We start from the raw sequence: 14,058 nt of genomic DNA, 5'->3' as shown, positions 1-14,058 counted from the left end.
TCACCCAATGAATGAACGAATTGCACCACCATGTATCCCCCAACTTTTTCCGAGCAGCATCTCACTCGCTCAAACCGAAGAGCATGTCCAAGCATGACCCATTCTTCGGTCTTAACAGTCTCCCTAACCCGGATCTCCGCCTCCTCCAGCTTAGACGGGTCCAACACGACCTCGCTAAGCACCCTGAAAGCAAAGTCCGTGACGCTATGAAACTCGTCCGGGCATCCCTTGACGCCGCGCATGGCGTCCTTCGTGACAGCGGCGTGGTTGCGGCAGATGGCGTTGGCGGCCTGCTTACGGTGTTGGGCGCCCTCATGGCCATCGTTGAGCACGTGCTTGCTGCGGGCCGTCTCGACGGCCAGCGACACCGGGCTCCGCGTGCGCAGGAAGGACACCGGACCGATCTGCGGCGGCAGGGCGCCGATGTGGGTTCAGTCGTCGCTCTGCAGGTACGTGGCGAGCTCGCAGGCGTCCCGCGCGGCAAACCAGCGGCGTAGGTTCGGGCGGCCGTCGGCTAGCTCCAGGTTGCGCCAGAACTTGAGAGAGGAGCGCGCGCGCTCGAAGATCGTGGCTGGGGAGGAAGGGGTGTTAGGATCAGGCGGGCATTGTTTGGAGAAGCAAAAAAAGCGAGGACAAATGTGATGAGGACTTACAGAGATGTCGACGAACGAGAGCTCCGGGCCCGGGTAAAAGAAGTAGCCCTCAAAGTCGCCGAGGCAGGTCTCGATGAGATCGAGGGTGTGGTTGACCGGTTCCAGGCCTCTCCCGGGGCTAGACATGGCGCCTCGCAGGGCGCCGAGCCACGAGCCGGTGAAGACGCGCTCGAGGCGCATGTAGCGGTGAAAGGCCTGCATCATGTCGTTATCATCGACCGGAATCATCTGGCGGTACGGTGTCTGAAACGTGTCCTCCAGCAAGAACATGATATCCATGGACACAAATTACAGTGAATGTACACAAAAATGGTGATTTGTGTACACACATTTTGTGTATTTTGGGTTTCAGGAGGCGCCCATTATTTCTTCGATGACATTGCGTCGCAGAAAGTCAACAAAAGATTGCCAAGGCCGTGCAATAATTTGTTTGCCAAAGAAGCATGTTGAAATCGTTAGCTTGATACCCTCTCCAGAAGAGCGCGACTTCTATGCAGCCTTGCATGACCGCACCAAGACCCAGTTTAATACATCTGTCAGAGAAGGCAAAGTCATGAAGAACTACGCATCTATTCTTGAATTGCTGCTCAGGTTGCGCCAAGCTTGCGATCATCCGTACCTGGTATTCGCTGCAGCGCCCAGTAAGGATTCAGTCGTCATGAAGGACAGGGACAAACTTTTCAAACAATTTTTGCAAGCGGGGTTCTCATCCCAATTTGTTGAGAAGATATTTAACGACGCTGAGTCTGGCACACTGCAGAGGTCTAAGGAGTGTCCACTTTGCTTGGATGTGATTGATGATGCTGTTGCACCGAGAGAATGCGGCCATCCGGCTTGTAGAAGTTGCTTGTTAGAATGCGTGCAGCGGACCAAGAGGTGCCCTGTCTGCAGAGCTGACATTACCTTCGAGAGCATTGCTACGCTGCCAAGGGCTACTAGATTTTCAGTGGATCTCAAGACGAGATGGAGATCCAGCGCTAAAGTAGACGCGTTACTGAAGGACCTTGCCGAAATACAAACTCTCCGAAAACAGAATGGTGCTGAGGGAGTCGGAAAGACAGTCGTTTTCTCTCAATTTACGAGCATGCTAGATCTCGTCTGGATGGCTCTCGACAGAGCGAAAATTAAGTCTCTCCGTATCGATGGATCTGTTCCTCAAGCTCAGAGAGCAACAATTTTGGAGCGTTTTGAGAACGAGAAAGAGTTATCGTTGTCCACTTCAAATGTCTTGCTTGTATCCCTTCGGGCGGGCGGCGTTGGTCTAAACCTTTGTGCTGCATCATGTGCCATCCTCTTAGATATTCACTGGAACCCTCAAGTCGATGCGCAAGCACAGGATCGTGTGCATAGGCACGGGCAAACCAGAGATGTGGTCATCAAGAGGTATATCGTGAATGGGTCGGTGGAGGAACAACTCCTAAAAGTACAAAAAAGGAAGCAGGATATCGCAAATGGAGCCCTCGGAGCAGCTACCGAGAAAGACAAGAAGCAGGCTAGGTTGACCGAGCTCAAGCTTTTATTCGCCGAGGCCTAAATTGTCGCTGCAGCTGTTTCGCCGGCACTCTGCTTGCCACGAACGCCTTGGTTCTTACTGAGATCAGTCTTCCTTTTTTGCTAGAGCGTTGAATGACATCATCACACTCACTGAACAGGCAATGAAGAGCGGTACACATGACGGACTGATGAGTACAGCCAGAATGCCATGTGCTTCAACAACCTCTAAACACCACGAAAGACTTTTCAATAAGTAAAAAGGGGACCAAAACTCGCGCAACGGTTGACCGCTGCAAGATTGTAGCCTGCCGTGATGACATCACAGCTAGGTAAATACTACGATTGCACCCCTAGTCCCCTGATCACACTGAGGTTGCCCTACGAACGCCTACAGTAGGGTTGCTAGGGACGAGAGGGCTCGAAGGATGGCGATAACTCCTCGCAGTTGATCCCAGCTCGCATCATGTCCAACCGCCAACTTCTGGCTACTCCTCCAGTTAGTAATACCTCGCACAAGATTGTCGACATGCTCGACAAGCTCATCTGCAGCGCTTCCACAATTCCACACTGTTCCACTCCGGCTAGCGTTGGTAAAAAACTGACCTCCGTCATACGTACGTAGAAGGTGTCGGACTCTTCATCGCTCTGGTAAACGAGGCATGGACGGAGACTGCTCCGTCGCGGGTAACCCGGGCAAATTGGCCGTGAAGATGGTCCTCGGCCCATTCAAGAACGTCCACAACAACTACTCTTTCGCTCCCGCCTATCCGAACCACCAATCCGCCCCTCCACCTCATCAACAGTCTCCCCCGGTCCATACACCTGCATATCCGCCCCGCCAACCCCAGCCGTACGCACACCAACCTCATTCCCAACAGTATCCACCCCACGATCAGACGTACCACCCGCACGCCTCGCAGTAAGAGCCCAGCTCGCATCATGTCCAACCGCCAGGATATCCCAGCGTCGGAGGAGCTCCATGTCATAACATGTAAGAGCTCAACCACAAAAAAAATTACCAAATGGCCTTGCACTGAATCATTTAACGCGTTTGTACTGAAACGTTCGACAACTTTTTGAAGTCTCTGAGACTTTCACAATTCATAGATGTGTCTACGACGACATACGTGACTAGGTGCTCATGTGTGGTTGACCCTTTGTACAAAATACGTGCGTCAAGTACTCATCTGTAACCAAATAGCTGACTTCGGACACGGCCTGAAAGCCTCTAATAATGAAGTAGGGGAGCTCAACTTCGAGAGACCCGCAAACGTGTTCAGAAACGGATGTAGCTGTACTCCAGAATCGACTGTTCGGGGGAACCATCGGACGCCACCGGAAAGAGAAAGTTTTCAACTCCGAGAAAACAGTCTTTACAGCCTCGTCCTCCGACACCTCGCTCGGTGTGGCTGAAAGCCTTACCGCGAAAACCTTGCTTACAAGGTCAACTGCTTGAAGTGATGAACGTGAGAGAGGGTGAGTGTACGACATACTTCGAAAATCGAAATCTCGGCTCTTTCGGACAAGGGCATCGACCGTCGCCTTGCGACGAACGTATGGCATACATGTTCCCACCAGCAGTGCCGCCGCCGAATTCTCATCGGTCTCATCTGCGACATACAGCCCCATAATGCGAATTGCTTCATGCACGGTTCCTTCTTTTCCTCCTCCTTTCCTCCGTGGCACAATATTTCTCATGTCCGCGACAGAGTTTATGCCAATAACTGTGCACAAATCTTTGCATGATGGGAAAATTATCTCTGCGAGCTCGGTGCACGCTGCGAGAGACTGGGTTCCTGGAACGAGGGCTTGAACTGGGCAGAATCGGACAACGAATGAACAGCGCGGGCCAAGTTCTCATACTCTTCCAAGGTGCAGTCTACCACTGAACGAATGCTTCCGGTAGAGCTCTCTTCGTAGTGTGTGTCCTGCTCCGTATCCCCTTGTCGCGGTTTGAAGTTTGGTACCGGCTTCTGGATGAGTACCAATGTTTTCTGTCTCAAAGTATTTAGGAGACGTGCACATTGCCGTTCTGCCGTTGATCCAGACCCGATCCGAGAAAAGAATTGAAACTGGCCAACAACCATGCGCTCGATTTCTTCAACTCGAGATAAAAGCGTAGCCACTTTCCCCTCCACGCTATACATTCGCAGATTTTGTACCGCCTCCCCATCACCAACTCCATTTTCGCTCTGGCGAATAAAATTTTCTCCGTCTGTTTCATAGCTCACCTGTCCTGAGCACTCATAATAACGCCATCGCAACTGAGTGGCGTCATCTTCCACCAAGCGAATATAATCAGGAAGAATCCACACCATCGCTTGTTGTTCATCGAACCCCTCCCTTGCCACGTATTTCAGTTTCCCTTTCACTCTTCCCTCGACCACTTCCTTAGTTACTAACTCTGCCCGCCACCAGACGGATGCAAGCGTTCTCTCACCTCGCCTTCGTCCTTCCCCTTTGGTTAATTCGATGTCCCAGAGGACCTCAATTAGTATCCCAGGTACCAGAGACTGCATTTCGGTACAGTAGTCTGAGCCTTGGGAAAGGCTTCCTGTCACTATGAATTCGTCATGAAAAAGCACGCTCGTCTTTTTTTACACGTGGCAGGCAAGACCCCCAAGTTTTGTTTCCCGAAGTCACCAAAGGACAAACGGGGCTTCGTCCCGTCCTTTCTCTCCGCAACGAGATTCCGAAGTCGTGCGCAACCCTGCCGACTTACCCCAAATACCACGCACATCCCCCGCCATGGTCGAGCAAAAAGAAGTCATCCGCCCACCCCCTGATGTGTATCTGATCGACCCTCCTCCGCCCCCCTTCACCGTCCCCTCTGCCTACCGCGCCCCGCGCCCCGCCCTCTCATCTCAACTCGCAAGACTTCATCTTCGATCTCGTGTCGTCCACATTGTGGCCGCCTTCTCAGGCTCCTCCATGCCAATCTTACAAACCCCACCGTATGTCGCCCGCATGCGCCATGCTATGATGCCGAGTGGAAGAAAATTTGAGAGGAACCAGATAACTTTGACGAAGTGTCAAAGACAGTCAAGGTGGAAACTGGGGAGGCGAGTGATAAGCCGGCGACGAGCGCGGAGGAGCAGGCGAGAATTGATAATGGGAGGAGGTTGAATAAATTAATGCAGGATAAAAAGAATTCAAGAGCCGGCGGAAGGGATAAGGATGTGTCGGGGACAGAGGCAGAGCCGGTGGACACGGTGGAAGATGTCAAGAGCCGGCGGAAGGGATAAGGATGTGTCGGGGACAGAGGCAGAGCCAATGGATACATCGTATACACTGGAGGAGGTTGTGTATTGAAGATATGAGGGATATAGATGAGGACAAGTACTACATTTCCATGTGCGTCGGACAGTGGGAATCGTCGACAGCGCTGAACCAAGAGATCGACAAGCGGCAGCTGCTCGTGGATGACGAACGTGCCAAATTGAGCGCGGGAAAGGCAAGGGCAGCGGAGGTGGCGTGGTAGAAGCGCGTACGAGCAGACGAGCTTCTGTCGATGTCAGAGCTGAGCGCGCCGTAACTCAAGCAAAAGCGGCACGAGCGCGCGCTTTGCGGGGCTACGGAAGCACGGTTACGGGGGAAAAGGGTCAAGCTCGCGGCGGAAGCGTAGAGGAAGGCTGAGGATATAGAGAAGATGCGCATGGAGAGGCCACAAGAGTATCTGACCGAACTGCGAACGGAGCGAGATGAGCTAGCTGAGCGTTTAAATCGAAAGGACGCCGCGCGCGAAGCGAGGTGGGATCGGCGGTGGCAGACTGCAAGGGAACGAATGAGGTTGTTGGCACAACAAGCAGGAAGCAATGCAGGTTTCGACGAAGACCCAGGGCGAGGGAACTCAAAGGGGCGCGAGAGAGGAAATGGGAAGGGAAGAAGGAGGGGCCAGGGGAGGGGACGAGGGAGAGGGCGTGGGAAGAAAAATGTGGAGGAGGACACGTTTGGGGTGGACGATGCGGACTGGGATGTGTACAGATCAATGAAGGTTGGAAACGATGGGACGGATTCTGAAGACAACTCTGGAGAAGAGCGTGTTCGTTTGAAATCTGTGCGTACTGAGATTATGATTGAGTGTCTCGTTAAACCTGTCAGGAAGTACCGCTTCTACGAGGTTATCACTGAGGATGGAATTGCTGGTTTCACGGAGAAGCTTTTCGACATCGGCGTGAATAGCACGCATCTCGCTGTCGTGGTAGTGATGTTTGGCAAATATGAAGTAGTATAGCGTGAAGAAACCGAGAAGAAGAAAACACATTCGATACATGGTGAGTAATTGCTGCCAAGCTCCGAGCCCTGAGCGAGCCTGTGTGGGGTTTGTTGGTCGCCATCCCGCATGAAACGATCGAGAGGATTTCCTCTCCCGCTCAGATGTAGAATTCAGCCGTGGGAGGCGCGGTCAGTGGGAGTCATGGAGGCCAGATAATGTTGCAGCTGGGTGCAGGTTACGAGCGGTAGTGCGATATTGTGTCGGGAGATCGGAAATGTCGAACGACATCGGAGAGTGGAACTTATGTGTGCTACGTGTTTTAATTGGCTGTCTCTACAATGACTTCATTCATCTATTTTTAATTGGGCCCTCGTCGTCTGCCCGTGCCGCACGTCGCACGGGCCGTGCGGCGCGCGAATGATCACAAGTGGCTCCTTGGAAAACTCCCTATCGCTTGCGGCTCGTCGCGCTGAAGAGCTACACCGAGCTCGGTGTTAAGGAAGTCGGGCTGCCGCGTGCAAACGTGGTTGTGCGAATTACTGGTGTGTGCGTTGTACGCATCTTCGGTGCGCATGTAGCGATGCTGGCCTGCTCCGCCTCAACACGGCGCTGCGACTCAGCTTCCTTCTCCGCTTTTTTTCTTCTGTTCCGAGCAGCTTTTGATTCTGTTCCACCCCCCAATCTCCGGGCGACTTCATTGCCTTCGGGTAATTGGGGATTAGCGTTGTCCGCCGGTTCTGCTTCTTCCTCTTCGACAACGCTCTCCAGTCTCTCAAGCGCCTGCGCTTCGACTAGTCGCTTTGCAATCTCGCGATGGTCATCACTGGCGACTCCTTGCTCATCCGGAACTACGGCCGCTCCGATTTTCAACGCAGCGATAAGTCAGGGAACACATGCGGAGAACTAAGCCATTCGAGGAGGGTAACCGTCGTGCCTGGATAAGCAGTAGAAAATATTCCCCTCCATGATCGAGGCAGTGCAACTCAAATTATTCTCTTCGGGTTTAAGACATTGTGTGGTACGGTCACTGTGACAGGCGTGAACTAGTCCAACTCTTCTGACAGAGTCCGTGAGCTTCAAGAATTGAAATGGCTTGTGGACGTCAACATAAATAAATCCGGAAGTGAACTGGCATTTCTTGACAACAGCGAAAGGTGTCTCTTGATATGCATCCTGCATTTTCATAAATGTTTCGATTGCAAAGTAAGCTACGTGCAGCTCATCAATGTAAGCAATTCTTTCATCTTCCGCAGGTGTAGGTACAATTTGCGGTTCGTCATCGAACACGAGTGCTTGAACTGCAGAGCCTTTCGAGAGCATGTCGTGCGGTCTTGAATGCGATGTAACAACTCCAAACCCGTACAGGGATTTTTTCATTCGACATGCCTTTTCGAATAATTTGGGGTCATTGGGACCCGCTTCTACAATGAAGTCGGCAGCAATACAAGTCATAGTCGCATGGAATGAACCTTCAGCATCTACCGTACGTTCACTTAGGACCCATTCCGCCCTTCTTGGGTTGTTGTTAATAGTAGTAGATGGAGCTCCGAGTACGTGCTTCAACAACCCATTTCTAATAATACTCAAAGCCTTCTCTGCCTCACCGTTCGTTTTCGTTACATAGTTATGTACGTCTCTTCTTCGTCCGCAAATGAGATTGACCACTGAAGAGATTGCCTTGCCTTCCATTTCACAACTGCCGTCTACAGAATAAAGAGCAGATGAATGCCGGTTTTTCCAATCGTTATTAATAATGTGATCCATTCCCTGTATATGGGCGTCATGACCGTTGGAATCTGCCATGGCCTGCTTAAGGGGCTGGTGAGCCCATTCGAAAACAAGTTCGGCGAAGTGCTGCACGTGACCCATTGCAGGGATAGAATGCATATAAAGCTCTAGAAGCCGATGGATATTCGGCTTGTCCAGCTCTTTCCCCGCCATAGTACTGCTTCGACAAAGGTCATTGCAGTTTCGTATGTACATCTTGCAATGGCGTTCCAAGTCTGCCATATGCGCCGTGCCATCTTCACGATTGTACCTTTTCACCTGCTCCAATCCATCCACATGCAGCTTAGGATACCAGTATGTCTTGCTGACAAGTTTGCTAAACAAACTGAGGTTCTGTACAATTGAACACAGTGCTTGTTTGGATACATTAGATATTTCTTGAGGGCAGGATAGGGTATCAACAATCTCTTTGAATACAGGAGAAGCAATCAATAATATCGAAAACGTTGCCGATATGCTTGCCGTGTACATACTATTTGTACTGAAATTGTAGATCCGTGTCTCAGTTACCAGGCGGTTTGTTCGCAACAAGGAACAGATTAACCCGTCTACCTGCTTTCTTCTAGTCGCGGTAGGAAGGGACTTAAAGGCAAGGGTTAAAATATTAATTGCGTTACCAGCCAGGAGATGGTCGGGGGCAACAAGCATTGAGCGATACGGGTCAAACCTAGGGTTTGCGACTGGGACGTTGTGTTCGGTCAGCGGTATCGTGGTTTTTTTCAACGCGTTCTTCAAATCCTGAGAAAAAGAAACAAAAGGACTTGCTTTCCTTGCTGCATCGTCATTTCCGTTCAGGCCCAATGCGTTCAGCTCTACATCCGAGATACCAGAGGCTCGTAAGGCCTTCGTTCTTTCTGCATTTCTCGCGAAACATGCGTCTGCGCTGTGAATATCCGTGGTGTATGCATATCGCCATGCGAGTCCTTTAGGCCCTTTAAATCGCATGAACAAGCAGAGGTTGCATGGTGCTGTGCCATTCACTTCCACCACATCCAGGACATGCCCAACCTCGTGGTAGTCGCTCACGAGACCAACCACATCGGTAAACAGCAGCAAATCCTCCCCATCGGCACTTCTGGCAGGTATACCCTCTGTTGATGATTTGACGAGGTCTGCTACTACTTGCTTCAGACCTTCCTTCGTTGACACTCCAGGTTCAGTCAGGGCAAGAATACGTACTCGCTCTCTACTACTTCTACATTCCGGAGGATAGTTTAGGGAGAGACAATAGACACCCCCCGCTGAACCCGTTTTAAATCGGAACGGGGAAAATCCATCTGAATATAGTAGGATATGGTCAACAAAGTATTTCCTTCCGTCTTTAAGCTTACCATATTACGGTGAAATTGGGGGTCGGGAGTGTTGAAATGAAAGAGATGGCTGGTTGCCGGCCACCATGACGTCCACCACGGAAACCTTCGAAGCTGTATGAAATGAGATGCGTAAAGGATGATCAGCTCCATCGTCTCCAACCTCGCAAGCGAAGGGTATGCACACAAGCTCAATTTGCTGCCCTCCCTGTGTTGATCTGTTGTGATGCTGAATTAGTACCATGACATAATCCAGCTCAGCACTGATATGTAGAACTGTGCTAATGTCACCAGCGCGCCACAGGTCCGTTGTTGGCCGCCGAAATCCCTTCCATGTTCCGTAACGTAACTCCGACCTCGACGCTTCGGTCAGGGGTGGTCCGTCTCTCCATGACACTACGAGAGAGGTTGTGACAACCCTGAACGTCAATTTGAAACATCTTGGATCTGCTCCGCTACACATATCCAGAGTGCACAATACTTCATGCGGAAATGGCGGTTCCTTCCGCAAGTGCAAGGTGACCACTCCTCCATCTCCCCTGTACGCAGTGAGCAATGGGCAGGAGGGCGCGGTTTCGTCGCCGGTGCTGGGAAGGACGTTACGAGCGATGTCCAGAATGAGATCTCTATTTCGAACCATGGGAACGCTTTCGATAGTGGAGAACAGAGCTCCCGAGCTAGGAGAGATGGAGTCTTTCGCAGCGCCTTTCAGTACATTCCATGTCTCGCGGCACGCCAAGTCCATCAAAGACCAAGATGATGGCAATATGACTTTGAAACGGCTTGAAACTGGCCCAACTCCCTGCAGTGACTGAAGAGTGTCTGGAGCCCGATTTCGAAGTATCTAAAATCGCCTCGCATTCCATGCTCATCACAAAACCCCACTCTCTAAGCAAAGGGGACAGAGTCCGATAAACCGTAGAGTAGTCAGGAAACAATTTCCCCCCCGGCTCGTATTTCTTTAGAAGGTGGTTGAAACAGCTCCGAAAGATGTTATAACCAGACTTAGAGTACCGAACGGTCCCGGACACAAGTAAAACAGCCATTATATTTTGCCACACGCTAAGCTTCTTCCATCCACGACGGATCTCCGCAACATCCAACTGCAGTCCTATATCATGATGCATTTCATCTTCCTCGTCCTGTGCACTGAGCCCGACCACCAGTTCATTTGTCGTACCCCTCACGTGTTCAAGTACCATATCTACCATGCCACCCATGTCTTGCCCATTCGTTTCATGCATCTCCGCGACTGGAATTTCATCTGCGAACTGCATTTCGTGGACCATAGGGGTTCTGAACCCCTCTATAGTCTCAAAACACACATCTTTATGATCTCTATCCTCTGCCTCTGCCATTTCTTCTTCTTTTGTTTCCGCTGCACCCGCTCCTCGGATTTCATCGCAACCTTTCTCCGCACCCGTACAGTTTTGTGTCGTTCCATCAGCACTGTGTGTTGAGGGAGCGGATGTATCTGCCAGATGAAATGTCTCCTCATGATGTTCTCCCCACCGATCGTCGTACGCAATGCGACCCCTTCTTCCCCGACTCCCGAGCTGGAACATGTTCCGTCGCTTCCGATTTCTTTTCTTCATTAGCTGTTAGAAGTGAGGAAGACATCGGATGAGAGTGCAATTGGAGCCACCTCATACCAGACTCGTATTTCATGAATGTGAATGTAATCCAGGCTGATATAAGACTGTTGACAGTCTGATATCAGCCTGGATTACATGCGTGAATCACACCTGCTAATTGGCTCACTGAAATTCTGTAAACATATTTTGCAGGTCATTGGCTTCCAACTCGAGTTGCTGTACACCTGTGCTGTGCTTTACGTGTTCATCCCATGGACAAAACGGAAATGACGTTTTATTGGTGCAGCATCATCCGTTTCGTCGTAAGAACCCAATTTAGGTCACAACCGGCTCACGTTTATAGCGCTTGAGGATACATTCGAGCTCCAAATGTATTCACGAATCCCTATAAGTACGTTGCACTCATCCTTTGAGCTGACCTTAAGCCCAAAACATCCATGAGCAGCGTGATACCAACGCCGTAGTGCCGCCACCCTCCCAGTGGATGAGATCCGCAATGTGCTATCAACATTGAGCTTCCATCACAGCAGGCGACACGATCCACAGTGAGCTACCATCACAGCAGGCGACACGATCCACAGTGAGCTACCATCACCGCAGGCGACACGATCCACAGTGAGTTACCATCACCGCAGGCGACACGATCCACAGTGAGTTACCATCACCGCAGGCGACACGATCCACAGTGAGTTACCATCACCGCAGGCGACACGATTCACAGTGAGATACTAACGAAACTTCACAACTATCCCGCACGTGATATGATCCTCCTAGTGCCACGAAACAGAGGGACCAACCGCCGGCAAAAGTCAACAACCTGAAAGTGCTGCGAATTTCAGGGGCACAGCTAACAGGCTCTACCCCCCAAAAACCGCCATATGCGGCAGGACGAAGACGACTATCCGCAGCCATGTCGATGAAAAACATCCTCAGGCATGACGAAGACGATCATCGACAGACACAACTGTTGTGTCTGTTGCAGCTGCATCAATATTGATAATACATGTAGGTACTGGCCTATGAAACGCTTGTTTTCACATCCATCAACAGTGTCGTCAGGCAGCGATTCCGTTATCATTCCTTACATTTAATTTAGTGCTTTACAACCATTGCAAATGTAGTCCCCAAAACATTACATTACCAATTCCTAAACACTACAAATGTCGTCCAGCAACATTATATTGTCGTCTCAGAACAAGTATCAACTACCATCCAAAACCAATATAAGTATTACTTCTGAAAACCACGATTATAGTGTTCACGAAGGATACGTTTATTGCTATTCCGACATATTACATGTAACTTGCACAGAACGATGAAAGTAATAATTCAAAATATTACTAATATATATTGTCGTTGGACAACATTACCAGTGTTTATTCGAACGTTATATTTCACGTTTCTGTACGATATAAGTAATAATACAATTAATGAATATTTTATATTGTCGTTGGACAATGTTTAAAGTGTTTCAAGGAACATTATATTTAACGTTTCTGAACGTTGCATTTAGTGCCATCTAATATTATTATATATAGTGTGCTGAAATGATTCATTTATCGTTTCCACAGACAGTGCCTATAATGTTCACATACGCTACGTATAGTGTTTCAATAACACATTATAAGTAACGTCCATTGTTGATGTTTTAATGTTTACAATGACATTATATCTATTGTTCACGGCTGATGCAAGTGGTACCCGAATTCTGATGTTTTCATCGTACACGGACGTTTTATTATCATTCCTGGAATGCTGATGTATTGTTGTCCGGACAATACTATTCTGGTATCCCAAAAACGTATCGTCCAAAAACATTACATATATCATGACACGATATTACTTTAATGTTTCGGAATACTACAAGTATTGTTGTTCCTAGTACTTTGCCTCCGCAGTGTTCGCGTCGCGCTTGTTCCTCCGTAGCGGTCGAGGAATTATTTTTGTTCCCTCCCCCTTCCTTAGCGTCGGCCTCTCCGGGGACCGGCACGCCAAGTGTCAGGATGTGTGTGGGGGATGGCAACGCGAGACCGACAACGGTATGCTTGGGGACGTGGGCCGCGCGGCTTCCGAAGTTGCTAACAAGCACCGTAAACGGCTCGCCCGGGAAGAGGTCCATGACCCCCTGGGCCATCAGGCATAAATTCTTATGCGCCGTTTTGGGGTGGTTTTGCAGGAAGCAAAGCCCCCCAACCGGTGTTGCGACGCGTACCATCGCTTGGGTCATCGGGGGTATCGTGACCCCGTGTGACTCCCGTCAGCGCTACGGACGGCGCATGATGGAACAGCACCTTCCTCTGCGGTGGCAGGATCGCCTTCACGTGGCGATCCAGGAACGTGGTTCCGAGGATACAGTCCACCGCGAGGTTGGTGACGACCAAGAACGGCACGCGCGCGACGAACTCACCAATCCGGACGTACAGTTTGAGCTCGCCGAGGGCCTTCATCGACCTATTCGAAGCGTCGATGAGCGGCGGGCTCCGCGCGGACTGAACGGCACGCGCGCCACGGTTCTGCCACACAGCGTAGGTGGATTAGATTCGGGCCGGCGCCCGAATCTAGAACCGGCGTGATGGCGCGCATCATCGCGCGTCGTTGTCCGACCGTTGCGGTGACCTTATAATTTTGCTTCTTGAAGAAGCAAATTGCCGCTTCGTCCGTTCGGCTCTGCGATGGCGCGCGTACCGAAGCGGTCGACGGGGTGCCTTGTTTATTGAGGCTTGGCACGGGGAGGATCGTCGACGCCTCTACGCGTCCTCCCCGGCTTCCCCCGTCAACCCAAGGTCCTCGGGCCCCTCGCCCGTCAGCGGTAGCGCGGGTTCTTCCGATTGGATGGCCTTGCGCGGCTGGACCACGTTGATGCCCGTGGGAGCCTGCGCACGCGAATTTCGCCACGCGGTCGGCGGTTGGCGCTCGAACGGCGAACCCGGGCGGAGACCTTGGCGGATCCGAAGCTTTTGATAATTGGCCTCGCGGGCCTGCAAAAGCTTCGAACGCAGCGC

At 50.9% G+C, this 14,058-nt stretch overlaps 2 protein-coding genes across 2 annotated transcripts; one reads left to right on the top strand and one right to left on the bottom strand.

Moving 5' to 3' along the window:
* Nucleotides 1–61: 61 nt before the first annotated feature.
* CHC_T00006323001 (hypothetical protein) lies at nt 62–316 on the bottom strand. Its single transcript, XM_005717953.1, has one exon. The coding sequence runs from the start codon at nt 314–316 to the stop codon at nt 62–64; it is 255 nt and encodes an 84-aa protein (XP_005718010.1).
* A 710-nt stretch (nt 317–1,026) lies between these two features.
* On the top strand, nt 1,027–2,187 carry CHC_T00006322001 (hypothetical protein). Its single transcript, XM_005717952.1, has one exon. The coding sequence runs from the start codon at nt 1,027–1,029 to the stop codon at nt 2,185–2,187; it is 1,161 nt and encodes a 386-aa protein (XP_005718009.1).
* Nucleotides 2,188–14,058: the final 11,871 nt, after the last annotated feature.

The sequence above is a fragment of the Chondrus crispus genome, genomic scaffold (assembly GCF_000350225.1).
Source record: "Chondrus crispus Stackhouse genomic scaffold, scaffold_4, whole genome shotgun sequence".
NCBI lineage: Eukaryota > Rhodophyta > Florideophyceae > Gigartinales > Gigartinaceae > Chondrus > Chondrus crispus.
The sequence above is the reverse complement of the archived record's forward strand: the minus strand, read 5'-3'. Positions and strand labels throughout refer to the sequence as shown.